We start from the raw sequence: 27,928 nt of genomic DNA on the forward strand, positions 1-27,928 counted from the left end.
AGGGACATATGCCAGCTATAAGTTTAGCAGATAAAGTTGTAACAGACCTCATGAACAGATTCAATGGACTCTGACACAGTCTTTTCATAGACAACTCCTACACTTCCCCTCATTTACTTGTTAAATTGTTGGCTGTTGAAACTTTTGCTTGTGATACATGTAGGAAGGACAGGTTGTACTTTCCATGGGAACTGGTTGCAACAATCATACAGTGAGGGGAAGCAAAATTTTTTAAATGTGGAAGACTGACAGCAGGGAAGTGCATGGACAAAGGAGACATCTTCACCCTTTACACTTTACATTCCAGTACCAAGACAACAATAAAAAGAAGAGGAAGGGATTCTGAAGTTACTAAACCTCAGCTAATTGTAGGCCATAGCAAGTTTATGGGAGGAGTAGACCTCAATGACTAGTTCCTCAGCTGCTATTCAACTGTATGAAGGTCAATAAAATGGTACAAAAACTGTTCTTCTGATTCTTGGATTTGACCACAGTCATTGCTTTTATTCTCTACAAGACAAATACCAATTCGCCAAAATTATCACAGAAGTCCTTCAGAAAGGAACTTGTTGAACCTCTACTTCCAAGCAGCCCTAGTCCTTCTGGTATTCTGCCAACATGTGCACAGGACATTCCCCTGAGACTCACTCTTGGCAGACATTATTCAATACTTGTCAAATGTGGTAAAAAGAAATGTTGCAGATTGTGCCTTACAAACAACAGGATGCTCACAAAGTATGCACACTGTAGTGTGTATCTCTGTATGAAACATTTTGCAGTGTACTATACCAGTGATACTCTACAGAGAAGCCAAGCTTTTACTTAGTACATAACCAAAACTGCTGATTTATTTTGCATGTTATAACATAAAATAAAAATGAATCGATTTATGATAGTTTCACTATTCTTTATGTACTAGGTAAAAGTGTCTGCTCTTTTCCTTTTACAAATACAACTCTTTTCCTCTAAAAATAGTTTTCTTTTTCTCTAATAACTAACAAATATCTTAGAAAGTAGTATCTCAGCATTTTATTGTATTTGAATGTACAGCAGTATATCCTTTTTACAATGTTTGCCTGAAATATTTTTAGAAAGTTTTCTTTTGTTATTTATACTACTGTATGTGCAAAACTTCCTTTCATTTTTTTTTTCTTTGCATAGCTTCACATATATTTTCAGAAAGTTCTTTATTCTCAAACATTTGTATACAATTCCATGTATCAGAGTTAGTATAACTTACACACTTTTGTATTTTTCTGTTATTTATACACATGTATGTATAATGCCTCCTGTTATGTTCATTTTCTAAAATGTAAATATATCTATATAGTTATGCAAAATACATGTATACAGATTGCTACTTGCTTATATTTTCTGTTGTATGTTTTCTGAAAGTTGTTCACATAACTGAAAGTTGTATACAATCTGTTCAAGAATGTGAACAACTTTGTATCTCAGAATGGCTGGTATGGGTATTGACAATTTTGTTGATAAGGAGAAAATAACTTTTTGAACTTCTTTTGTATAACAGTACCTTTCCGGTTTTTTAATGTCCATTGTGATTAAATGCTTGCATACAATTATATACACAAGATTATACAACTTTTCATTGCTTTCCTTTACTCTACATTTCTAAATCTTATGAATAAATATAAGTTGCAAAGTTTATAATTTTACATAATTCACTTCTTTTTTACCTCAGTTTAGAAAATTCGAAAAACACAAGCTTATTAGGCCTAACTACACACCCTACAAAGTACAAATATAACTTTGATACTAGTATTTTGCAAACTATGCTGATATTTCAGCTTCCATACATTACAAATATATATACCTACATACTTACTAATAAATGCTTAAATTTCAGTTTTCTTAAAGCATAGAACAATAGATGAAAATTACATACAAAACAATTATTTCTAGAACTTGCTTAAAGTTACGGTGATAGAAATATATTTTGTTCTCATGTGCCTTTATTGCTAAACCTCATTATATTTTGAGTGGAGTGTGAAGATACATAATTTTTGTAGGCTTCAAATATACAATTTAGAATAAAAAACATATTAGATTACCCTACTAGTACACCTAAAACATCTGTAATCTGCTTGGGTTTATAAATAAAATATGTATGTATTAAAAAAACATTAATATCCCTTTGCAGCAACAACTTGCATTTCCATTCAACAGTCTTGAAGAAATTACTACTTTCTCTTCCAAGTTCTTTACAACAGTCAGAATCACATAAAGTACTACTTGTCCTTTCTATCCGTTATTAAAACACCCTTAATAAAAGTAGGTAGAACTAAACAAGAGGATTGGAAATAATGGAGTAAGGGGAAGACACAACTCTAGTTGATTTGCTGGATACATTGATTTTTCAGCAAATCAAAGTGGTGGGAAGTACTAAATTTATACTCACTTGTCAGTATAAAAAAATTGATGTTTCTAATTGTTAACTGACTGTAGATGTAAATAGCATGTATAAAAAAAAATATTAACAGAGCAACAAAACATGAGTGGGTGTTATGTGACACACACACAACTCAGTATTTAGTTATATATATAAACACTGTTCAGCTGCCCAACTAGAATAATTTGTTACACTATTTTATAGATGTTTATAAATATCAGTGTCCCTGATATTACCAAGCAAAGGTGTTTCACTTAACAAACACACTTTCTGCATTTGTATAAAATAACAACACCAGGAACTGTGTCACATTAGAGTAAAGTTCCCAATTTTTTAAAAATAGTTTCCTTATGTAATTGAGCTATTAAAGCATATGTGTTTTTTAAATATGGATTATTAGCTAAGTGTTTATGTCACATTAATTGGTGTAATATAAACAAATGTAGTTTAATAAAATTTTGAAAGTAAAACACTGAAACTTATTGTCATGCATAGTAAAGGATACCTGGGCAGAAAGAGCTAACAAGAAAGATCCTTTCTGAATATTCTATAAATGAAATAATATTAAGAGGTAAATACATTACCTCCATTTTTCCTAAAGTGTCTACATGAAACACAGACAGCAAAACAGAAAGAAGACTGTACACTACTCCATGAGCAAGGACTGCTACTTTCTGAAATAATCCACAGACACACAAAGACACAAAACTTTAAAACAATATAAAGATTCCAAGTATTTTCAAAAATATAACGTTTATGAACTTAAAACAGTATTCACCAAAATTATTTTAAAAAGTTCAATATTTTGAAAAAGGTTTTACAAGACATATCTTCACAGATTTCATAAAGATACCTTACACATGTAGCAAGAAATACCTTATAAACTTGCATCAGGTTCAATAATAAATTTTACAAAGAATGGTTGAAAGATGCAAAAGTACTACCTACATTTTACTAAAGAGAACTTTGAAAGATATATTTGTTCTGGTGTTAAATATAAAGCTACAGAATGGGCTATCTGTGCTGTGCCTACCAAGAGCATTGAAACCTAGTTTTTATCAGTGTAACCCCTTAAAGGTACTCCTAAACCACTAAAGGGAAAATTCAAAAGAATAAAACTTCATTTTACCAACAAAAATTTAGAAAGAATAAACCATTAAAAACCTCTCTCTTAAACATGGATATACTTTTACTTTATTATTACCTTACTCTTTTTTGACATGTATGAATAAAAAGTATATCCCTTAATAAGCTATTGCTTCACAAAGGTTAAAATTTTATAATAATTTCATTTAATATTAGGAATCTATATGTATAATTACACTGTATACCTCCTCAACAACTACTTTAAATTTACCATAAATGTATCTTTATTGGGACTTTTTATACATACCCCATTTCCTGAAAGAGTTGGTGTCTGTAAAGCTCTACAGAGATATTCAAACACATCTAATTGAAGAGCTGTATTTCCCAAGTGACGAAAGGTACTTGAATTTGTCAATGAAGCATCCTTAATCCAAAAACGAACCAACATCCAGGCCAATAGCAATGGACTATGTTGTGGATGATTACCTAAAGTTCCAATTACGTTGTCTAACTTCTACAAGTTAAAATAAATATAATTATTATTTTCTATCCTTGTAAGATTGAACATGACATAATACATATAAAAAGTTTATGACAGTAAACAATCTTAACACATTCCTGCAATGGCTTCTGTACAAAAAGTAATAACAACATTTGACAACCAAAAAAAAGACCTTTTATTCACCTGTTAGCTAGTTAACTACTTTGTAATGAGTAGTAAATGTAATTTGATCAATTTTGATGATACTGAATTATCAGTAATTATACCTTAATACAATTTGCCACACACACACACACAAAAAAGAGTATAACAAAATTCTGTTAATGATATGAATTACTTCTACACTAAACAAAATTTATCAGCTTCTAATTGACATAAGTACACTTACCACAGTCTTTAACTTATTAACAATCAGTTGAAATAGAACTTTAATAAAGTAAAACTAAGTTAAAAATATACTTTCATAAAACACTGAAAAGCCTATCTACAGTTGAAACACCTCCCCCTGCTTCAAAAACCTTGCAGTAACTTTTCAGAATTTTTATGACATTTAAACCTTTCTCTAAACATAAAGTTCTAAGATGATATTAAAAAACAAATAAAAAGACAGATAATACAAACCTCAAGGCCTTGTTTCTTTCTCAACAAGTAATGATCAGTACCTCTGGAAAAATAACAAATACTTGCAATAATATTTTCTTCCACAAAAATATAAAACTTTTTACACAGGGCAAATTAAACAACATTAACATCAATTGGCTGTGCTCTTTAAATATGTTTTTTTGGGCAGTTTAAAAGGTATTTTAAATTCTCTTCAATCTGCTTATTTAACTATAGTAATAAATTTTTAAAAGAACATTAGATACTGAATAGTAATGTAAAAACAGACTGAGTACTGAAGTAAAATAAACAATTGTATGTTCACACATTTACTGATAGAATATTTATTATAATTATTCAGGGATAAAAGTGAAAACTTTGTTTTCACATTACTACTAGTCACATTTGTTAATGAATGTTTCTGATGCTATCTTAATAACAGTTTAACAAATTAGATCAAAAAGTACTGATAATAGTAAAATAAATTAGACAATGTACAAAATTGTTGGTAAAAAAAGTTATTTTCTCTTTTCAAAAATTGAAGCTTTTTTATTTCACTTCTAAAAATTAAATTAGTTGTTCTTCTGCAAACATAGGCTATACTGTTTGATTATTTACCATTATGCAAAACTTGGGAAATACTTTTTTTTATATATTAGATTTAGACTTTTGTAGTGTAATCCATAGAACACAGTACATAATTTAAACCAAACACTGTGTTAATCAGTGATGACGAGAAACCCACTTGTTGAGAAATTTATATGCAAAAACGGCTCGTTTGGGCTGAGAAAACACTTTTACATAGAAGAGCGAACAACGTTTCGACCTTCTTTGGTCATCGTTTAACATTTGTAGTTAAACCTTTTGTGAACCTGACGATGACCGAAGAAGGTCGAAACGTTGTTCGCTCTTCTATGTAAAAGTGTTTTCTCAGCCCAAACGAGCCGTTTTTGCATATAAACACTGTGTTAATTCAAGTTCTAAATTTTGGGAAAATTAGAATTAATTAAGATTGATTTTGTTAAATTTGTAGATTTCATAAAATTTCACTCAAATCTGATATGTTTTATGCCATCATGAATACCAACTTAAAATAATTCTTAAAGACTAAAAAACATAAAACACCTCAGAAATGTATCATGCAAAAATAATATATACTAGAACTTATAAAAAATATAAGATGCAAATACATATCTAGCTCAAGTTCTGTTTCTTATTATTTCATAAAAAATAAGTTAAATTTTTTCTAAATTTCCTTGATTCTTTTTTAATAATATCAAACAAATAAATTCTAACTCCATTGTAAAATTCATACAGATACACACTTATCATTAAATAATTAGATTTTAAGGTATTTCATGCTAAAATTGAAGCATTTTTATTAATTTGATACCCAAATATTTACACCAATAAACATTAATTTTAAAAAAGAAGCTTACATTTCTTGTTCTTGAGACTTAAAAAGCCACTCCAGTTCCAACACCTCCACTGCCAAGAGAGCTTCCAAGTATCTATAAACAACAGTCTTGCTTTTATTTTGGAAACTTTCACACTTTAGGAAAAAAAATGTTTCATTCATCCATACTCTATGATTATGAGACAAATTAAAACTATTTTGAAACAATGCAGATATTAACTTGGTTAACGAGTCCTATATAAAAGTTACCAAATTCACAAATTAATCTTTTATAACTGTAACATCAGCTGTAACAAACTCACAGTTTTCTTCTCTTTATAACATGAGACTATTACATTTATTGTTAATTTTGAAGATCATAATGTGCACTGGAAAATTAAGGACATTGAAAAATGGAAATAAATATGATTAATCACAAGCAGAATTATTTTTATGACAAATTTGTTATTAATTTAAAAATCAAAATGTGCAACTGGAAAATTACAAACAATGAAAAACTTATAATAAATATAATTAATCACATCCAAATGTATTTTTATTCATGTTTCACTGTATCAGCTTTATCAAGGGATACTTATGTCAAATCAACATTCTACAATTGGAAAATACATTGGGAATGAAAGAGCATATTTAAATAAGACATCAGAACAACAAATGAAAAACTGTAATAATATATAACACATCACTCCTCATAACAATACTGATGTTAGTTATCTCAAATAATAAAGCAAAATAAATTACAGATTATATATTCAATTATAGTCATGAAACGGAAAAGAATAAAATACAATAATCTGTTGTCATTACAAGTTCTTACCTATACAGTGACTAATTATCCATTCAAAATCTTTCAATACCAACATAAAAACTGAAAATCACAACTAGTTAATTCTTCATTGACTGGCCATGATGATCTTCATAAAGTTTCAGAGAATGTTAAAGTGAATTAATCAATGGAACATACATGACAGTGCTGCTGCCACTCATTACATCAACACCAAAATTAAACAACAGACAAACAAGTAACAACTACTAATATCTTAAAAACAACAAAAACATTTCTTGTAAGAAAAAACACACAGTCTCTGTCAATTACAAAAAAAGATCATCCCACATCATGGATGGTCTTTATAATAAATTGTCTCTTTTAACTGTTTAATAATTAGTCATGAATTTAAAGAATGTATAAAGTAATGTCTTTTTCATAATGAATTTATTATACATAATTTAAAAGGATACTTGTGTAAAACATCTATTTATGATTAAAATGAATGCAGCATTAAAATCATTACACAATAAAGAGTTATTAAAAACAAAGACATGCCCTAAAATAAATTGGTATAGCAGAATACAAGATGTTCCCACCACATGTTCTGCTAATACCAATTGATAAAAGAGGAACTAATAAAATAGAAAATAAACAAATATATCATATTGAAACAAAGAAGTTAGTCCAGGTCCAGAAATTATAAATATGTTTCCTAACTCTTGGTAGTTTAAACCTAAATGGTGTTATAGGAATATAAATGATTATGTGGATACACAAGTTCCAACCATATCTTTACTGTTACTCCTGAAAATGGTGTCATAAGAGTCTTTTTTAGGGCAAGTCCTTGTTTTTAATAACTATTTATTGTGTAATGATTTTAATGTTGTATTCCTTTTAATTGTAAATACAATTTATTTTAGCTTTTCTAGTCCACTACTTATATTGACTATATGTTCTTTAATTACCTTTCTTTTGTAGTTTGAATTCGTCGGCATCAGTATTGTTATGATTAATGATATACAACAGATATTACATACCATTACATTTTGTTACTTATATCTTATTAGATAAACTTGTTCTTCTAATATTCATGTCTCTTTCAGTTATAAAGAAAGTGTGCATGATATAAATATCCTTTAAAAAAGTTTATATGCAAAACACTGTTAATAAAAATATTTTTATAATGATTAATGATATTTACTGTCATAGTTTTTATAGCCTTATTCAAATTAAACTTTCAAGTTAAACTTCTTTAACTTATTTTTTAAAACATATATTGAGCAGCATATAATTTCATATATTTGCCTATAATGTTCTTTCAGTTTAAAAAAGTTCCAAAATAACAAGGTCAAGGAGTTTAATTTTAGTAGTATCTTTAATAAACTTTTTTAGTTACTTTTCATGTACTTTATGTTCTAGTTCCCTTAAATAACAGCAGCAGCTTCACAGATCATTTTATGAACCATCCTTTTGAAAACAAGATTTTTGTTAATAAACACATGATTAATCCAGCATGAAACCTGGTGTTTGTTTGCAATTTCTTTATTTGTATTGTTTTTCTTACAATGCATTTAGCTCAAAACAACTTCAGGTTTATTGCACTCTAAGCCTAGCCTGGTAAAAATAGTGTTAAAAATATTTGGTTAAAAAGTAAATATTTTTTGGAAAAATAATTACTTGTAGCTGTAATATCTGAATATTGTTCCTTCGTTAATTCATCACTAAAAAGCTCAGAAATAAATAACAAGAGTCTGAAACATACCCAATCAAGTCGATTAAATACTGAGAGGTTTCGTGAACAAGTTGTCGGTATGGTTGTTTCAGGCCAAAACTGTGTTTCTGTTATTCAACATGAAATTAAGAATGACAATCATCCAATCTCTAAGCAATAGATTGAAATTTTCCCAAATCTTACACTTAATTTTACTGAACTAGAGGAAAATAATTTCAACTTTAATTTTATATTATTTTGCCAATAATTCCAGCTACCATAACTTAAAAAAATATTACACAAGAAATATTTTAATTTTGAATCAAACTGAATCATACTTTTAAAAAATAAGTGTTACAGCTTATTAAAAGTTTAAAACTGACAAAGAATGTTATTGCAAATTATGTATAAACAAACTTCAGTTAAGTATATGTTTAGTTTAGATAACTAAAAAACAATACTGACAAGATGTTAAAATCATTAAAATAATCATGTTAAAATTAAACAGAAATAACAGTAAAATATGAAGAAGTTTTAAAAATATTTAAATCTAATAGTTATTACTGTTATTCTCCTGTTAAATTTAATGTTTCTAGTATAATGATAATGAAATTCTATTTTTAACCTAGCAATAGTGCTTGTATAATGCAACATAAATCCCACTTTCAGAGTAATCAAACTAAATCCAAATTGTTTACACAAAATATAGATTTCATCAAAATATTGGTTTAAAGACATTGCATCAATGTATTATAGAATATAAAATATAAAAATGTAAAGAAACTGTACAAGTTATTCTTACTTGAAAAATGATCAATAGCTGTTGGACTTCTTCAACAGCTGGTTCCATTTCTCTGTAGTACAACAGCAACAGTTGAAGCAGCTCACACTAAATACACACACACACAAGTATCACTATTTTAGTTATAAAAGCCATCCACAATGATATCAGATTAGTATACATTCATTACAAGCACAATTTAATGCAAACCACACCAATATTCTTATCAAACACAGTTGAAACAAAATAAGTTGTTAAGAACTGAGTTTCCAGTATTAAGCCTTAATGATGTGTGATTTTCTTTCAGAATAAAATTTTGGATAAAATTTTTCAAGATGAAATTAAAGATCAAAGAAAACCTAAAGAAAAACACCTAGAAAAAAAATCAAAAGAAAGATAACTGAATCACATATACACATTTTATAATTAATATATAATATACACAAACACAGTTTTGATTTAAGCCTGAATAAAAATGCAAGGATAAACAACAATATTAGAATTAATAAAACCAAACCTTTATAAAAGAAAAAGCTGAGCAAAAAGACTAATAAGCACTGAGAAAAAATAATCGTCAGAGATACAATTAAGATTAAAAAAATAAGAACTGACAGCAACTAAAAAAGAAAAACTGAGTCAATCCAGCAATAGTAAATGTAAACAGAGAACAAAAATCATTAATGGCTGACTTAAGTTATAAAGCTGCAGAGCAAAAGTTGGACAAATGTTTCATACTAATCTCTTAGTTTAAATGGCCACCTGCCACCACAGTGTATTGATTGTGATTTGAAACACAAAGCTTACCTGTTCCTTCAAATTGAATGTCATCCAGCTGTATGTAAGATTCTCAGTCTGAAATAAACATCATAGAAATTTAATTATTGGATTTACATGTAAAAAAAACTAATTCAAAAACAAAAATAATAAAAATAGTGAAATACACAATTTCTCTTTCAAGATTAAATAAACTTAATAACCACATAAAAAATAACTTAATATGACAATTGTTTTAAAAAAAATCTACCAGATACAAACACAACAAAATACTCAGAATAGCAAAACTACTTAAAAATATATCGCTAAAATACATACATATTTTCTTTCTGAAATTTTTTAGTTTAATTTAACTTTTATGTTTAGTAAAGGATGATAGTAATTATCCTCAGTCATTTAACACTTCTGAAACTATATAAACCTACAACAAAAATATACACTTGGTCTTTTGTTTTTTTTAATCTTTACTATATTTATTGTGTTCAGTCATTTCTTTAGTTCTTTGAAACTATATAAACATACAATAATGACAAAGACTAACTTTTTTATCTTTACTACATTTACTTCTTTGAATATGTAATATTATTTCATAAGTATTGTTACTGTCATTCAATTTATCTGCCTTGTTTTTTTCAGATATTTGCACAAAGCTGTACTAGAGCTATCTGTAGTTGCACTTGCCACACAAAATTTGAAATGAAAAGCTAGAGGAAAGACAACTAATTCGCCCACTGTAACATTCTCATTAAAAATTGCCAGTTGTGATGCATGAAAGTAAAATGAGTTGGAAAATATTTACTGGCAACCCATCTTATGTTGATATAGGGTTTCTATTACTATTTCCACTTAGCCTTTCAATAACTAATAAGATACTTAAGTGGAATATATGGCAACTGTGTGCTGACAATGTTTGCATCAGTAGAATAGCAAGTACTAACCATAATTACTATGTAAATATGCTTGATGCACTTTACTCAGATAGTTTGGACAATAGTGAAATTGAGTTAAATTGGCATTCAAACACATAATGATGAAGAGGCAATGAGACAAAAGGATGCTAGCTATCCACCTAGTGATAACAGTCAAGATCATGAACCAGAACCTACCAGAGGATGTTGCAAACAGCATCAACTATGGGAAAACCTACCAGAGGAAAGTTAAACAGCATCGACTATACAAAACATTTGTTCCAGCTGCAGTATGATAGGGGTAGAAGCACCTAGAATTGTATATTGCAGCAACAGTGAATGGGTTAACACCTGATGCTGACACCTGAGCTACTCTAATTCAATAGTGGAAGTTTACCATCATTCTCATAACCCAAAGTATAAAACACAATTTTCCAGTAAAAGTCAATGATCCACAATTCAATACACTAACAACTAGGCCACATCTGACTCCCAAATACATCTGAAGCAGATTTTATGCAATAAATCCTGATAATTTTATTTCACCTATACTGTTTACAGTAATGTTTTTAAACTTTTATTACCAAACACACATCAAATAAAGATTTCTATCCAACTTACCATGTACTGACCATGAGTATCTCTGTTAGGCCCTTCCAATGTTGTTAGAGTTTCTAGCTGATTAATTAACTAAAACAATAAAGAAAACAAAGGAAAGACTTAAGAAAACATTTCTACATGAGCCGTGTTTTCAAAGTTTGTTCACTAAACTCATTCCTTCAGTTTTATTCTTTTTCTTTACTCAACTCTTTCACATCTCTTTTTTTACACCTGTCATTTGCTTACTCCTCACTATCTTTTAAGAAATCACACAAAATGAAAATATTTTTCACTTAAGTGGCTCTGCTTTCTACATACATGCATTTAACCTCTTTCTTTTCTTAATAACTTACAATACTCTTTACTCTCCTCTAATGTTACATTTTTCTTTGTTCCTCTGTTATACAAATCTTTTTGTTTTCCTTACAACCTCTTCTTTGTATCCTGCTACCTCACATTTCTCTTTCTTAACTATATTAGCTTCTATTAATTTACAGTCCTCTCTGTCTGATATGATATTCGAACATGCTGATAGCCAACAGATGAAGTATAAAATCTTCAAGTAATAAAGACTGAAAAAGAACCTCCATCCATTGAAATAAGAAACTGAACCCAACTGTTAAAAGTAAATTAACAAAGAAATCTTATTCTTTACTGTACACACGTTAAGAATGGTTGCAGTGCTTTCAACATCAGAACTAGTCAATTTCTCAGTAGTGCTTTACTTGTACACTGATGCTACAAAGTTGTGTCATCATCAGAATAAAATTAGCAGTACTGTCCTCTACTACACTTTTAATCAGGTAAATACTCTACAAGTGGGTTTTCTCGTCATCATAGATCACAGGTAAAATATCACCTAGTGTTATATTCAACAACCCTCAGGTACCCATTTCAGAGGTCACACTCATTTTACATTAAAAACATAATCTCCCTACTTATTTTTCCACTATAAACTAATGTACCCCTGTGTTTTGTGCAGGGTCTGCTAGCCAAATCAAGTGGCATAACAGTTCAAACAGACAAGTATAACCTTACAGAATGACTCCTTTAGTGTGTAACTTACATAAGGCAGTGATTAACATAACATACAGTATACAATATAATTCTTACAAGGAATACTAGCTATATACAAGAATAACTACAAGATAATTCTAGTTCAACAAAGATATATTTACATTCACAGAAAGAAACCTTTGTGTACCAGCTCTACGTGATAGTCAAAACACAACCTCACATTCAAGGTGGTGGTCACAAAAGAATTGAAACAGCAGATAACATCACTAATAGACTAATGGCATATAGGGTAGTACCTGAAGCTAAATTAGAATGAAACAGATCAAATTAACTTTTTCCTGAACCTAGCATTTGGCAAAATTTAAACTTTTTTCCATATATTAATCATATGGAATATGTGACATTTGTACACCAAAATCACATATTACAAATGTACCTTCATTTTAGAAAGAATAATAGTTACTATAGTATAAAATTGGATCATCAACACCAAACAATAAAAAATCTATTCCTTGAACCAAATGTCCAACATATTTGCAAAAAAAATAATTAAAATTTAGATTAAAAAACATTGAATTATCAATTTTATGCCTGAAAAGTATTTGTTCCAGATATAGTGTCATTTATGAGTTACTGATTTTTGTAACTTAAAATATAGAAATGACAATATGCTGTTCCCATCTCAAAAGGGTTAAAAATAACCTGAAAATTAAAATAAGCAGAATTTCTGATAAAAAAATCTTTCTATTCATTTTAATCAAAACTGCATTACAAAAAAGTAATTACAAAAATAAACACTTATATCTTACATTTTTAGCATTTTATTAAATTTTAAAAGTTACAAAACAACCTTTCATTAGTTTTTTCATAAAATATTACAACTTGCAATTGTACAAGAGGCCTACCTTATGTACAAGACCCCCTTCCTTATTTATAGTTTCTAGAAATCCTTCATAGAGTTCCTGAGAATTATGAAAAATTTGAACTGTTAATACACAAATTCATCACTAACATAAGAATTACTGACAAACATTTTGAGCATTAGAAAAGTACATTTTGATCAAAATAGGATGATTAACAAGTCAAATGAAATAAAACACAAGATATTTTACTTCAGGCAAACCTTTATTAATTTTATTTTAAGATCATCTTGTTTCTAACACACAAAAATGCAGTTCAACATCATATTACTTTGTTTTAACTCAAAACCAAGCCAAAACAAAAACATATTAAACAAAAAATGATGCATCAGCTGAGAAGATCCCAGGGTACAAGCTACAATGTGGGATTATAAAATATACCCTAGGTTTTGGAGGTGGCTGTGGAAGTGGAGATGCACTGTCTACCAGTCTTAACCTCCATTTGCTAGTCTCGCATAAGAAATAAAGAATAACAATAGATATAAAATTGGAAACAGAAAGTATGAGAGTGAGATATGGGTGTTTAAGCCTACAACATCCCACATCTATATCACCTTTGACTGCCTGCAGACAGTTGTGGGAAGGTGACTGCTCTTCAAAGTAAAGAATTAATTGAAATAAAGAAAATAATAAGGAAATAAGGTACTACCATTAGGGGGTAAGTAAAATGAAAACTTACCTTTTGATGTTAGCATTCCAGCCCCCAGCATGGCAGAAAGGCACTAATATTGACAGTACAGTAAACAAACTATACAAGCATGAAGTCTCCCATCCAGCTATTCAAACAAACTAGTGTAGCTTCCAACCACCACCCATTCACCAAGTCTACTGTGACTATCACAGTCTAAACAACTCTTTTTATGCAGCAAAGTACACATCCACGTAAAGTAGTGCCAAGTTGTTAACCGACCTTATTCTTAACTAAAAACAGTTATTAGAAATTAAGTAAAATTTCTCTAATTTTTATTATTTAACTTCATTAAAATGTATTTATTTTTACCATATATATATATAATATAGTTACAAATGCCCAAACTGATTAATACTATTTATAAACATTATATTTAGAATTTAAATAGGGTTTGCAAATAACTATTCTTTGAATTTTTTTTTATAAAAAATATTATAAAAACACTCAGATTTATATAAATCTCACCTGGTATGGATGTGACGAATCCTGCCAATGTCCAAGAATATGCTTCATACATAGAATAATGTAGAAACGTTCTGAGTAATAAAAATTCCATATCTGAAACATAACAAAAATTAAAATGTTAAAAATTTCACTTAAAAAACAATTTAACGGATTACTTACCTCTACTATAAACATCTAAAGTCTCTAATACATTGTTAAAATATCTGTTTATGTTGATTTTTCTACTTTCTCCCACCCCACCTTATTAACAGCAGATATTGTATGATATCTCAATCTCTGTCACATGAAAATTTGGCAAGATCAGCCATTTATCACATGTACTTCCTTCATTTTGGTCACTTTAAAGCTGGGCAATTCGTGTAATTTTTAACAAACTAATCATTAGACTCATTGAGCAATCACATTAAACTAATTAATTATATATTCTCATATGATACTTAAATATTTGGAATAATAAAAAATTGTAATAATCTAAAATATTATTTTAATTAGTTGATTATTTTTGTGCATCTTTAGGCAACTTTGAATTAACCAAAAATAATGAGAAATTATAATGGCAATATTTTGATTACCTGGATAACTGGAATAACTGAAAACAGTAATTTTGATAGGTTGAGTATTTTCCTGACATTCACTGATTTACTAATAATTTTAATTAATCAATAATTTTAAATTATCCTAATCAGCTTCTCAATGATTAATTAAATTGGTTAATTAAATTAATTGCCAGCTCTAGTCAATATCCTATCTGCTTACATTTGTTTCAGCATATTTTCCAAAAGAAATCACTCTAGTGCAGGAAAAAAAGGTAAAAATGATATAACAAATGTGTAATTGCAGGAAAGACATTGCAAGATAAATTATTCAGTTCCAACTTGTTGGAGACATCCAGGTGACATGCAAAACCAGAAGCAAAGCCTGAAAAGCTGTTTCTGATTCACCTCATAGCAACAACCCATCTATCAAGAGGGCAAATGCAGAAAATGTTTGATCACATCAACAAAAGCATAAGCAAGCAAAATGCAGTACCAAATGTACACATCATTAATTTAATGCCACCCAAAACAGGAAATCACTGAATCTAAAAGCATATTCAAATGTCTCATTTTAAAGTGTTATAAATCAGAATCTCAAATTATAGAATCCAAAGTAAAATGATCACTAAAATTACAATATTTATGAAATATCTTTTGAATAATGATACATTATTGTAGAGATGGTAAGAAAAAGTTTACATCAGGTTAGGTATAGGGCATTGCTGTCTAAAGCCTTTAAACAACTTGTTTGTTGTTCAGTGTAAAACTACACAATGGTCTGTCTGTGTTGTGCCCACCATGAATCTCAAAACACAGTTTTTAGAGTTATAAGCCTTCAGACATATGTAACAAGCTAATCAGCAATTAGTACGTTTTAATAACAATTATAAATATTAATCAATTATTAATAATACTTGTGTAATTACAACAGTGATATCCAGTATAACATTATAGCAATTACTTGCACTTGCCTGATTGAAGACAAGGGTTCCAAAATTAAGTAATCATTAGAGAGGTAATTAATGAAATATATAACACAAGTAACCAAATGACAACCAATGTGATAACGCTGTTGCTAATAATATGAGAAAATAAGCAGTAGAATAAAGGGGAATATGCAGTGTTAAAAATTAGTAAATTAGTAAAATAGAGCTTGGGCAATTTGAAAACAGGGCATAGACTGCCACAAAATATATCTGAATATCTGTCAAAACAGTCAGATAGTCCTTATCAAAAGAAACATCAGCTTAAGTCCATATTGATAAAAAAGATCTCAAAAACATAGTGTAGATCAACTTTTAAAAGAGCCAAAATATAGAAAAAAATTAAACCATGGCAGAAAGACTAAACATTGATCAGTGTCTGTCAGTATATAACATAAGAATATGATTTAAAAACAAAGTAGAGACACTGGTCATATAACATATATAAACAGGGCATGAAATTTAAGCTCCTAAGTTGCAAAGGAGTAGATACTTATTGCTGAGAGACAATGCTATGGAACAGAGAACAATACAACACATTCTATTGCAGTTTACTGCATGCTTAAGAGAGAAGAAACAAAACAAGGTTATGGTTGTTCATCAACAACAGTAAAATGTATATATGAGCTCATGTATTTTATATCAAGTAAGTTGTAAATGGATCTCTGAGTGCAGATGTGAAGAGAGTACTGATTATGATAGGAGTGGTGTCATGTTCCTACTGGTGGGGAACTACTGCATTATCATTTGCATGTGGATATGCAGAAGTAGGAGGTGACAGGATAGAGGCATGCATTAAATATTTGTGATGAAAGTTATTTTGTTACTTAGTTGGTTGGTTGGTTGGTCGTTTAGCATTTATTGGTGCAAAGCAACTAGGCTATCTGTGCCAAACAACCAGTAAAAAATACAAATAAAAGTAAAATTATTAAAATATGTAAAAAGGAAACATGTTAAAACAAAACAAAAGCTAATTTTTTGAATTAAAAACTTAAATAGAATTAAAAAGGCTGATGACCCTTAAAAAATAAAAACACATCTATGGGGACAGTGTCACCATCCCCAATGACACTGTCCAACATCAGGTATGAACACATGGTAAACACATCTAAAATGGTGCTGTCACTCGTGGTCATAATGACGACATGACAGTAAAATGTGGGCTATTATGACTTGAATGCCACACAGACCACACGTTGGTGTATCAGGTTCAGATTAAATAAAACAATGAGTTAAAAAACTATGACCAATGCAAGCCTAGCCAGGACAAATTCCTCCTTCCGATCCTTATGGAAGCAAGACGGCCAAAGAGCAACAGAAGGTTTGATTTGGAAAAGCTTGTCATCACATTACTCACTCCAAGTCAATTGCCAAATGTTGCTAAGCTGAGCCTTGAATACAGGACCATACACTACATACGGAACAGGCACAGCAGTTATGGCACAAGAGCAGACGGACTTAGCCGCACTGTCAGTGAGCTTGTTCCCACAAATACCAGCATGGCCTGATATCCAAAAGAACTGGATAGAAGTAGATGTTAAACAGAAATGAACCAGTCATTTTTGAACATCAACAAGAACAGGGCAAAAAGTAAGATGAAGAAATTCCAGGGCCAGTAGTGAGCTAAGCAAGTCAGTATAAAAAGTACAACTGGTGCACTGCAGAGCTTCTACAAAACAAGAGAAATGGTATACTATTCAGCACTAAACACAAAGTGTAGAGACAATCCTGTATGCAACCACCAAACAACAACATACCACAGCAGAACCCACAGAGTCATCTGATTTCAAATCATCAGTATAAATGGGATTGGAAGGATAATTTGAAAGATGTTTAGCAAATAGAAGATGGTACTTCCAATTGGGAGTATCTACCTTCTTCAGATGACCCAAAGAAAGATCACAAGTGGGGATCATAATACGCCATGGTGGGATGGGTTAACCAGTGGAGACAGCAATGTCATTCAAAAACAGACCCATTTCAGCCAGCTACAACTAGACATGAAAACCAAAAGGAACAATGGCAGACCATCTATTCTGATAAAGCATGGCCCACTAGTGAAGGAAAACAAAACTTCAGGTGGGATGCTGTGGTTGGGATTGAAATTTTGAAGTATACAGTAAAGACAGTTGCAAATGGCAGATGTGTAGAAGAGGTTCATAACAGTCAGTATACAAACTTTGAACTTGAAAAGTGTAGAAAGCCCCAGTGCAGAACCAAAGCCCCAGATGATAAATGGGGTATGACATCTTCAAGGCCAAGATTCTTGCAGAGCCAAAGACCAGAGATCCATACTCAAGTTTTGGTCAAATGAGGGCACACTAGATCTTGAACATAGAACCTTGATCAGCCATTCAAAGGGTGGAAAAGAGGACATGGAGGATTTTCAGTGACCTTGTAAAATTGATACAGAGCTGCTTGATGAATGGAATAAAAGTCAGATTATGGTAAGATATAAGTACCAAGAATTTTGCCTCAGTGACTGTAGAAAGCACAACTTCACCGAGACAGAGCTTGGAATTGGGTTGAATACTCCATTGATGGCAAAAGTGCATGCAAATGGCTTTAGAAGTAAAAAAGGTAAAACCATTTACTGTGGTCCACTTCAGTAAATGATTGAGAGCAGTCTGTAGCTGCAGCTCAATAAACCTTATGCTTAATAACTGAAGTACAATATGGAAGTCATTTGCAACTGTAGGAGGGAATTATCCAGTGATGTTATTAATCTTTCTAATGAAAAGTGTGTCACTCAAGACACAGCCCTAAGGGACTCCAAGTTCTTATGGTAAAGAATGAGAAAGTGTTGAACCTACACAGACTTGGAATTGCTTGTCTATTAAAAAATGTTTAATAAAAATGAGCAAATGGCTACACAACCCACATGAATGGAGGTCTCCCAAAATAACATACCTCGACATAATATCATAAGCCTTCTCAAGGTAAAAAGTATAGAAACATGAATGAGAAAGGCTTTTCTGATTGACAATTCAAGTCAAATTAGGTGGTACAAGGTGGAGCTCTGTTGTCGGAACCCACACTGGTTAGGCAAGAGGAGGTTGTTTGATTTGAGGAACCGAACAAGATTGCCATTAACCATCCTCTCTAAGATTTTACAGAGGCAGCTCATTAAAGCAATTGGATAACAGTTTGAAGAAATCTTGGGATCTTTCCCAGTCTTAAAAAAAGGGAGAACAATAGCCCAATGCCAAGCCTCAGGAAAAGCATTCTTCTACCAGATCAGGTTAAAAACAACCAGAAGGACAGCAAGAGAATCATCCATTGCTTTTTTCTGGAACTACCTTCACTTGGTCAATCTACACAATTATCTGATAGGAAACAAAATTAGGAAAATTTAATTCAAACTTCCAATGCACATATCAAAATTCTATTATGAACAGGGCTAAAGGAGATATAAATATCCCTGAACACCCCAGTTGGGAAGTTAATCTTCCTTTAAAACTAAATACCTGCCATGGAATTTTTCTTTTTTTTTTTTTCATTTTCTAGAGAACCAGGGAAGAGATAGTGCAACATCTAGTGAATATCATCAGGTCCAATCGATCTACTGCCAGATCGACGGAGAGCAAGCTTGAGTTCAACCAGTGTAAAGGAAAATCGGCCAGCAGTGCTACTCCTCCATGCACTTGTCCATTTCTGCACAAAGAAAACTGCCAAAAGGGGACTGCATCAGCAGGTTTCAAAAACATTTCCTTTAAAGAAAGACACACGAGATACTAAGAGTCAATCAAATCAGTTCCACTGTATCAATGTGGCCATTTTTATTTAGGTAAAGACCTTTTCAGTTTACGATCACACTATTTTGTAAGAAAATATATCATATCAGAAAATTGATTTTCAAGAATACATAAAGATACTTTTCACAGTTAGTTGGAATATGAGTAATCTATAAATTTTAAAACTCTTAAACAGAGAAATATGGACAAAAAACAATTACATAATACAAATGCTATTTTAACCTGTGATTTGTATACTTTTCACCAGATGAAATTCATGACTTATCCAAAACTTTTGCAAAATGTTCTAAAACCAGAAAATTTGGAACTGCAAAAACAAAATAGGATAAATACACACATACACAACTACTAATAATTAGTAAAACCTAGAACATTTAAACCTAGAACATAAACTGTTCTAAAACCAGAAAACTCGGAATTGCAAAAGCAGAATAGGATAAATACACACATACACAAATAATAATAGTTAGGAGAATGTTCATTTAAACCCAGAACATAAACTGTTTTCTCCTTTACAATTAGAATAAGAAAGTAATATAAGTAAATGAAACATGACATATTTAAAATAACTGAGTACCAAATCAATTTCAGAAGTTAATTTCCACAACAAAGAATTTATATAAAGTGGGGCTTGGAAAATCAGATACTATGTCATTTGTAATCATGGGATGACACTTGTTCCAAAAGTCAAATAAATTCTGCATCTTTATCATACTTGTAAAATATGATTGACATCCCAACTTAGGCAAAAGGAAAAAAAAACGCAAGATCAGGCCAATGTTTTACTTAGACTGGGCAGCATGGTATTTTTTTTTCAAACAATGTATTACACGAAAATAAGATCAAGACACACTCATCTTCAACCTAGACAACCTTTTTAGATAATATTTATTCAAAGTTAGCTTTCTTAATGTATGTAAAACAAGACTACAATATTTATATTGTTGACATTTGTTCTCCGATTCTTCGTCCTGGAGAAAGTTTCAGTTAATGTGTATTTTCATATAAATAAGTTAATAAAAAATACTGAGGACAAATTGTTCAGTCCCTTTACTACACACTCATAGTATTAAAAAAAAGAAATCAACAAGCTATTGATAAACCTAAAACTCATACAAATGAAAAAAAACAGAAAATATAATAAAACAATACTCTTCTTTAGTCATGCTGAAATGCTTTGTTTAGTGCCTTATTTTATTTATAACTTTTACCTTGAATGTGATTATCTCTGCTCAAAATGTCAATAGATTAAATATGATGCTTTTTGTGTATATTTTGAAGACCAACAATTTTTAGTTAGCAAGAAAATACACATATAGTCATGTGAAAAAATTAGGACACCCTATGAAAGCCTGTGTATTTTTGTAACAATTTGGATAAATGGATATTTAATCTCAATTGTAACAATACTGAGAGATTAAAGTAATATAACTAAACAATTAAAACTGAAGAAAAGACTTTTCAAGAACTTCTGCAAAATGTAACTACAAAAATTCATATTCTAAAGAAAAAGTTAGGACACCCCCACATTTATACCCACTTAAAATGGCTCAACTCACACACAGGTGTATCACACCATGTGCACGTGATTAGAAGATCGTTACTCAGCATTGTGAATGAGACTTGCCCTATTTAAACCTCAGACGTTTAATTTGGTGTGCTCCTGACTGTTGAAGTGAGAGTGAGCACCATGGTGAGAGCAAAAGAGCTGTCTGAGGTCTTCAGAAAGAAAATTGTAGCAGCTTATGAGTCTGGTAAGGGAAGGGATTTAAAAAGATCTCAAAAGAATTTGAAATCAGCCATTCCACTGTCTGAAAAAATAGTCAACAAGTAGAGGACTTTCAAAACAACTGCCAACATGCCCATGTCTAGTCGTCCAAACAAGTTCACCCCGAGAGCAGACCGCAAGATGCTAAAAGAGGTCTCCAAAAACCCTAAAATGTCACCACGGGACCTACAGCAGGCTCTGGCTACTGTTGATGTGAAAGAGCATGCCTCTACAATCAAAAAGAAACTGCACAAGTTTAACTTGCATGGAAGGTGTGCAAGGAGGAAACCTATGCTCTCTAAGAGAAACATCAAAGCCAGACTAAAGTTTGCCAGAGAGAATGTAGACAAAGACCAAGACTTCTGGAATGATGTTCTTTGGACAGATGAGTCCAAAATCGTATTATTTGGACACCAGAACAGAGGACATGTTTGGAGTAAACCAAATACAGCATTACTGGAAAAGAACCTCATACCAACTGTGAAGCATGGAGGTGGAAGTGTCATTGTTTGGGGCTGCTTTGCTACAGCAGGACCTGGACAGCTCACAATAATAGAATCTACCATGAATTCTACTAGATAATAGAGGGTGCTTGAGGATCATGTGAATCCAGCTGTAAGAATATTAAAGCTGAAGCGGAACTTAACCCTGCAATACGACAATGACCCAAAACATACCAGTAAATCCACCAAGGACTGGCTGAAAACTAAGAGATGGAGAGTCCTGGAATGGCCGAGTCAAAGTCCAGATCTTAATCCCATTGAGATGCTGTGGGATGACTTGGAACAGGCTGCACATGCAAGAAACCCCTGAAACATCTCTCAGCTGACAGAATTCTACATTGAGTGGGGCAAAATTTCTTCAGACCGATGTCAGAGATTGGTAGATGGCTACAAGAAGTGTTTCACTGCAGTTATTTCAGACAAAGTAGGTAACACTAGCTATTAGGGGTAGGGTGTCCTAACTTTTTCCTCAGTTCGAATATGCATTTTTGTAGCATTGCATTTACAGAATATCTTGAAAAGTCTTTTCTTCAGTGTTAATTGTTCAGTTATATTCCTATAATCTCTCAGTATTGTTAAAATTGAGATTAAATATCTATATTTCCAAAATTGTTACTAAAATACACAGGCTTTCATAGGGTGTCCTGATTTTTTCACATGACTGTAATTGTGGTTAAAATCAGTTTCAATAACTCTTTCAAAGTAAGAAAGATAAGATGAACATTTTGCAAGATTTTTTTAGGCCTGAATTTTGTACTTTCCATGGCTTTCCAAGTTTTAAACCTTTCATCATGGGTCGATTGAAATTTGCCCAGCTCATAATCACAAAGATATCTATGAGAGTAATTATAGCATGATTTTTTATAACAAAATTTTACTGGTTATTAGTAAAATTACACAGCTTTCATACACAAAATAGTAGGTTTTTAAATTAAGTATTAAGATATTTTAAAGATTTTTCCTAATTTTTTTTTCTCTCAAAATGTTGACTAAACAACACAGAATAATTTTTCATATTTCACTTGAAATTTTTATAACTTCTAGATGATCAAATGTTTTTTAAGAAAAATACTTTCTATTTTATCTGTTATTTCACTATCAAATCAGAATCTCTGAACATATTCAACAGATTTGACTGATCTTGTAACAACCATAAAAAATTGGGAAGTAAATACAAATTATGCTTTTATTTCTTTCTAGAATAACTACAAATCATAACTCAAAAACAATGTTTAATCTAAATAGCTTAAATGTCATAACATCATACTTTTATATATATTTATTATTTTTACTGTATTGACATTTCAGCAATTTCTGGTTAAGATAGAAGTTACAATAATGAGGCACTATGTACTCATGCCATCATATCCATCAATAAAAAAACTGACCATTAGTCTTTACAAAGAGACTAGTCTTGGCTGTGTTTCAGTGGACTAATATTTTGTGAAAAACAATCATATTTCAGTTATATATATATATATTACTATTTACAACTAAATTTTTAAACTTTTCTTAAGACATAAAACAGTAAATAAAGAAATAAAGCAAATAATTATCTTTTCTAATTACAACCTTTATACTCACTTGCTGCTTGTTGAAGGATGCTAAGCCTCAAGAAAAACACCCATTAAGGATGTGGAACAAAATATTTTTTTAATATATATATATATAAAGACACACACACACACATTCGAATAACCAAAATATATTATTATATCAATACTATAGAAATCTGCGCCAAATGTCCGGTTAAAAGGTAAAATTAAATTAAATGTAGTAAAATACATAAAAGGAAATGAAGGTAAAACATCATTGAAAAACAGAAAAAGCAGAAAACCAATGTTGACACCTAGTCTACAATGTTAAGAGAGAAGGCAAAGTAAGAGAAGTTGTAAAGACTTTCTCTAGCATAATGGTAATGATCATAACCTGTCAGAAAGACTATGAGGTAAGTACAAGAACCACCATCAGTCACCTGAAGTTGGCCTTTCCAGTCCTGGTTCTGGGTTATGTGTCATAACAGCCATTATCTAAAGGTAAAGTAATAAAAGTTTTAAAAGACATGTAGCAAAATCGTAATAATAATTAGCCAAATGTCTGGTAAAAAGATAAAAGTATAGTAAATGTAGTAAAATTGATAAAAGGAAATAAAGGTAAAAACAAAACAGCAATTAAAAACATAAAATGGCATAAAACCAATGTTGACATCCAGTCTACAAAGTTGTAAAGAACTTTCTGTAGCATAATGGTAATGATCATAACCTACCAGAAAGACTAACAGGTAAGTACAGAAACCACCGTCAGTCACCTGAAGTTGGTCTTTCCAGTCCTGGTTCCAGGTTATGTGTCATTATGGCCAGTACCAAAAGATAAATTACTAAAAGTGTTAAAAGATATGCAGCAAAATTGTAATAACAACTTGCCAGGATGACTAACGGGTAGTTCAAACAGCAGCAATAGTCACCTGAAGTTGACCTTTCCAGTCCTAGTGTCAAGTTACATAATGTTCTGACCATTTTCCAATTTCAAATTCAACTAGAGAGATGGAGACTCTTAAAAGGGAACCACAATTAAAAAGGTGTAATGAATAAATATCAAACACTTAAATGAGATTAAAAAGATTAATGGCCATTATAAAGCTAAAAACTTTATCAAGGCGGACAGTGTCAACGTCACCAATAACAATGTCCAATATTACGGACAAACCTTGGGAAGAACATGTTTAAAATAGTGCTGTCGTTGAGAGTCATAACGATGGCAAGAAAGTAAAATGTGGCTTACAGTGATTTGAGTGTTACACAAACTTACGGAAGCTAGACAGCTAAAGCCCAATATAGGGTTTTATTTGGAAAACCTTTGTGTCGCGTTGCTCACTAAGTGGACTGCCAGCTAACATGGAACCGAGCCTTGAATAGAGGGCGATAGTCCATGTACGGAATAGGCACAGTGGTAATAGTGCCAGAGCAGATAGATTTAGCTGCGGTGTAAACGAGCTCATTCCTGCGAATACTAACGTGGCTCAAAAAACTGGATAAAAGTAGATGTTAAAGAGAAATGGGCCAGTCAGTTTTGAATATCGGTGAGAACAGAATGTGAACTTGTAGAGAACTAAGCGCGTCAGTATAAATAGTGCAGTTGGAGTACTGCTTAGCTTCAATATGATCCAGGGCAAGGGATATGACGTAGAGTTAAGCAGTAAACACAGAAGCTGTAGAGGGGATTCTGCGTGCAACCACCAAACCACAACAAACCGTGGCAGAGCCCACAGAGTCACCTGATTTGGAACCATCCGTATAAATTGGAATGGAAAGATTGTTCGAAAGATGTTCAGTAAATAAAAGATGGTACTTTCAATCAGAAGTATCTACCTTTCTCAGATGACTTAAAGAAAGGTCACATTTGGGGACTGTAATAAGCCATGGTGGGATGGGCTGACTTTGGATTCTGCAATGTTATCCAAGGACATACCCAATTCATCCAATTGCGCCTGGATGCGAAGGCCAAAAGAAGCAATGGCAGATCGTCTGTTCTGAAAAATTATGGCCCACCAAGGAAGGAAAACACATCCCCAGGTGGAATGCTTTTGTAAGGAACAAAGTTTCGAAGAATATAGTAAAGACAGTTGGAAATGGCAAAGGTGCAGAGAAGGTTCATGAGATTCTACATATAAGCTTTGAACTGGGGAGGTGGATAAAGCTCAAGTGCAGAGTTGAAGTCCTTGATGATGAATGGGGTCCAGCATCTTTGAGGCCGAGGGTCAGGCAGAGCCATAGACCATTGATCCATAGTTGAGTTTTGTTCGAATAAGAGTACAATATATCTTTAACATAGAACATAGATCTGCTCCCCAACTGGTGGTAGAGAGGACATGGAGGATGTTCAGTGCTCTTGTGCATTTGACCCATAGCTGCTTTAAGTGTGGTATAAAGGTTAGCTTACAGTCAAAGATAAGCCCCAAGAACTTGATCTCAGGGACCTCTGGCAGCAAAACTTCACCAATATGGAGTTCAGGATCAAGGTGAATACCCCGTTTGCGGCAAAAGTGCATGCAAACGGTTTTAGAGAGAAAGAAATTAAAGCCGTTTGCCATGGTCCACTTCAATGCATGATTGAGAGCAGTTTGTAGTTGCCGCTCAATATATCTCGTGTTCGACGACTAACATGAGATGTGAAAGTCATTGGCATAGAGCCTGTTTGCAACAGTGAGAGGGAGTTGTTCAGTGATGGCATTTATTTTTATACTGAAAAGTGTGACACTCAAAACACAGCCCTGAGGGACCCCAAGTTCCTATAGAAAAGAACGGGAAAGTGTCGAACCCACACAAACTTGGAATCTCCTGACAATTAAAATATTTTTAATAAACATGGGTAAATGGCCACGTAACCCATATATATGGAGGTCTCGCAAAATGCCATACCTCCATGTTGTGTCATAAGCCTTCTCAATGTCAAAGAATATTGATACAAGATGTTGTCGTTTGAGAAAGGCTTCTCTGATTGATGATTCAAGTCAAATTAGGTAGTCCGTGGTGGAGTGCTGTCATCGGAACCCACACTGGGTGGGCGAGAAGAGGTTGTTTGATTTCAGGAACCAAACAAGACAAGCATTAACCATCCTCCCTAAGGTCTTACAGAGACAGCTCGTCAAAGCATTTGGACGGTAGTTTGAAGGTAGATCTTGGGATCTTGCCCAGGCTTAAAGAAAGGTAAGCATGGTGCCAAGCATTAGGAAAAACATTCTCCTGCAAGATCTGGTTAAAAACAATTAGAAGAATATCAAGAGAAGCAGGAGAGAGATAGCACAGCATGCCATAGTGTACATCATCAGGTCCAACAGATGTACTGCCAGATCGATGAAAGGCTATTTTCAGTTCCACCAATGTAAAGGGACGATTATAGTCAAAAAGACAGTCAGTTCAAAAGGAAAGAGGTGAATGCTCTGCCTGAGTCTTGATGGCCAAGAAGGTGGAGAAACAAGCAGAAGTGCTAGATATCCGACAAAAGCTTTCACCTGGAGTTTCAGCGATGCTCCGGACATCAGCTATCTCTTGGCCATCAGAGAGTAAGATCGAGAGGGGGACAGAATTGTAGTGCCCACTGACCTTTCGAATCCTGTCCCATAAGACCTTGGAACTGGTGGTAGAAGATATGCTAGTTGTGAACTTAATCCAAGATTTCTTCTGGCTTTGATGTCTTACCCACCTAGCACGTGCATGGGCCCGTTGGAAAGCGATGTGGTTCAAAAGTGTGGGATATCTACGTAAAGTATCCCAGGCCCGTTTTTAAGCCTTCCGTGCCAAGTGGCAAACAGAATTCCACCATGGACGAGGATATCGTGGAAAACGTGTTGAGGTTTTTAGGAATACATTGAGCAACTGCTTGTATAATACAGTTAGTTACCACTGCCACACAGTCGTCTATTGATGGCTGACTCATAATGGCAGAATCAAGTTCTGCGAGAGCAGTGAAAGTAGACCAGTCTGCCTGATCCAGCTTCCACCGGGGCACGCGGGTAGGGTGGCTTCGACAATGGCCAGTCTCTCTCAAAAGTATAGGAAAATGATCACTGACTAGTGTATTATTGTCAACCTTCCATAAAAAATTGGAGAATAATGAAGGGGAGCAAACCGAGAGATCAATAGCAATAAAGGACTTACTAGGTGCATGAAAATAAGTGGAAGAGAAGAAAGAAAGATTGTGATCTGTGAGCATACTGTCTCCAGAGCGACCCC

At 32.2% G+C, this 27,928-nt stretch overlaps 1 protein-coding gene across 12 annotated transcripts in view; it reads right to left on the reverse strand.

Moving 5' to 3' along the window:
• The window catches only part of Nup188 (nuclear pore complex protein Nup188), a 173,289-nt gene that overhangs the window by 115,340 nt on the left and 30,021 nt on the right, over positions 1-27,928 (reverse strand). For 9 of the 12 annotated variants that reach the window (XM_076452137.1, XM_076452103.1, XM_076452093.1 and 6 more), the window contains exons 7-16: positions 14,652-14,744; positions 13,481-13,537; positions 11,580-11,648; positions 10,081-10,128; positions 9,298-9,384; positions 8,547-8,623; positions 6,038-6,109; positions 4,620-4,662; positions 3,804-4,010; positions 2,995-3,084 (exon numbers count right to left, since the gene is read on the reverse strand). In XM_076452137.1, coding sequence (XP_076308252.1) covers positions 2,995-3,084; positions 3,804-4,010; positions 4,620-4,662; positions 6,038-6,109; positions 8,547-8,623; positions 9,298-9,384; positions 10,081-10,128; positions 11,580-11,648; positions 13,481-13,537; positions 14,652-14,744 — 843 coding nt within the window. Of the gene's footprint in view, positions 1-2,994; positions 3,085-3,803; positions 4,011-4,619; positions 4,663-6,037; positions 6,110-8,546; positions 8,624-9,297; positions 9,385-10,080; positions 10,129-11,579; positions 11,649-13,480; positions 13,538-14,651; positions 14,745-19,637; positions 19,686-24,171; positions 24,227-27,928 lie in introns of those variants that run through there. The other 3 variants (XM_076452163.1, XM_076452153.1, XM_076452146.1) reach the window with 2 other exon arrangements.

Source organism: Tachypleus tridentatus, chromosome 1 (genome assembly GCF_004210375.1).
Source record: "Tachypleus tridentatus isolate NWPU-2018 chromosome 1, ASM421037v1, whole genome shotgun sequence".
NCBI lineage: Eukaryota > Metazoa > Arthropoda > Merostomata > Xiphosura > Limulidae > Tachypleus > Tachypleus tridentatus.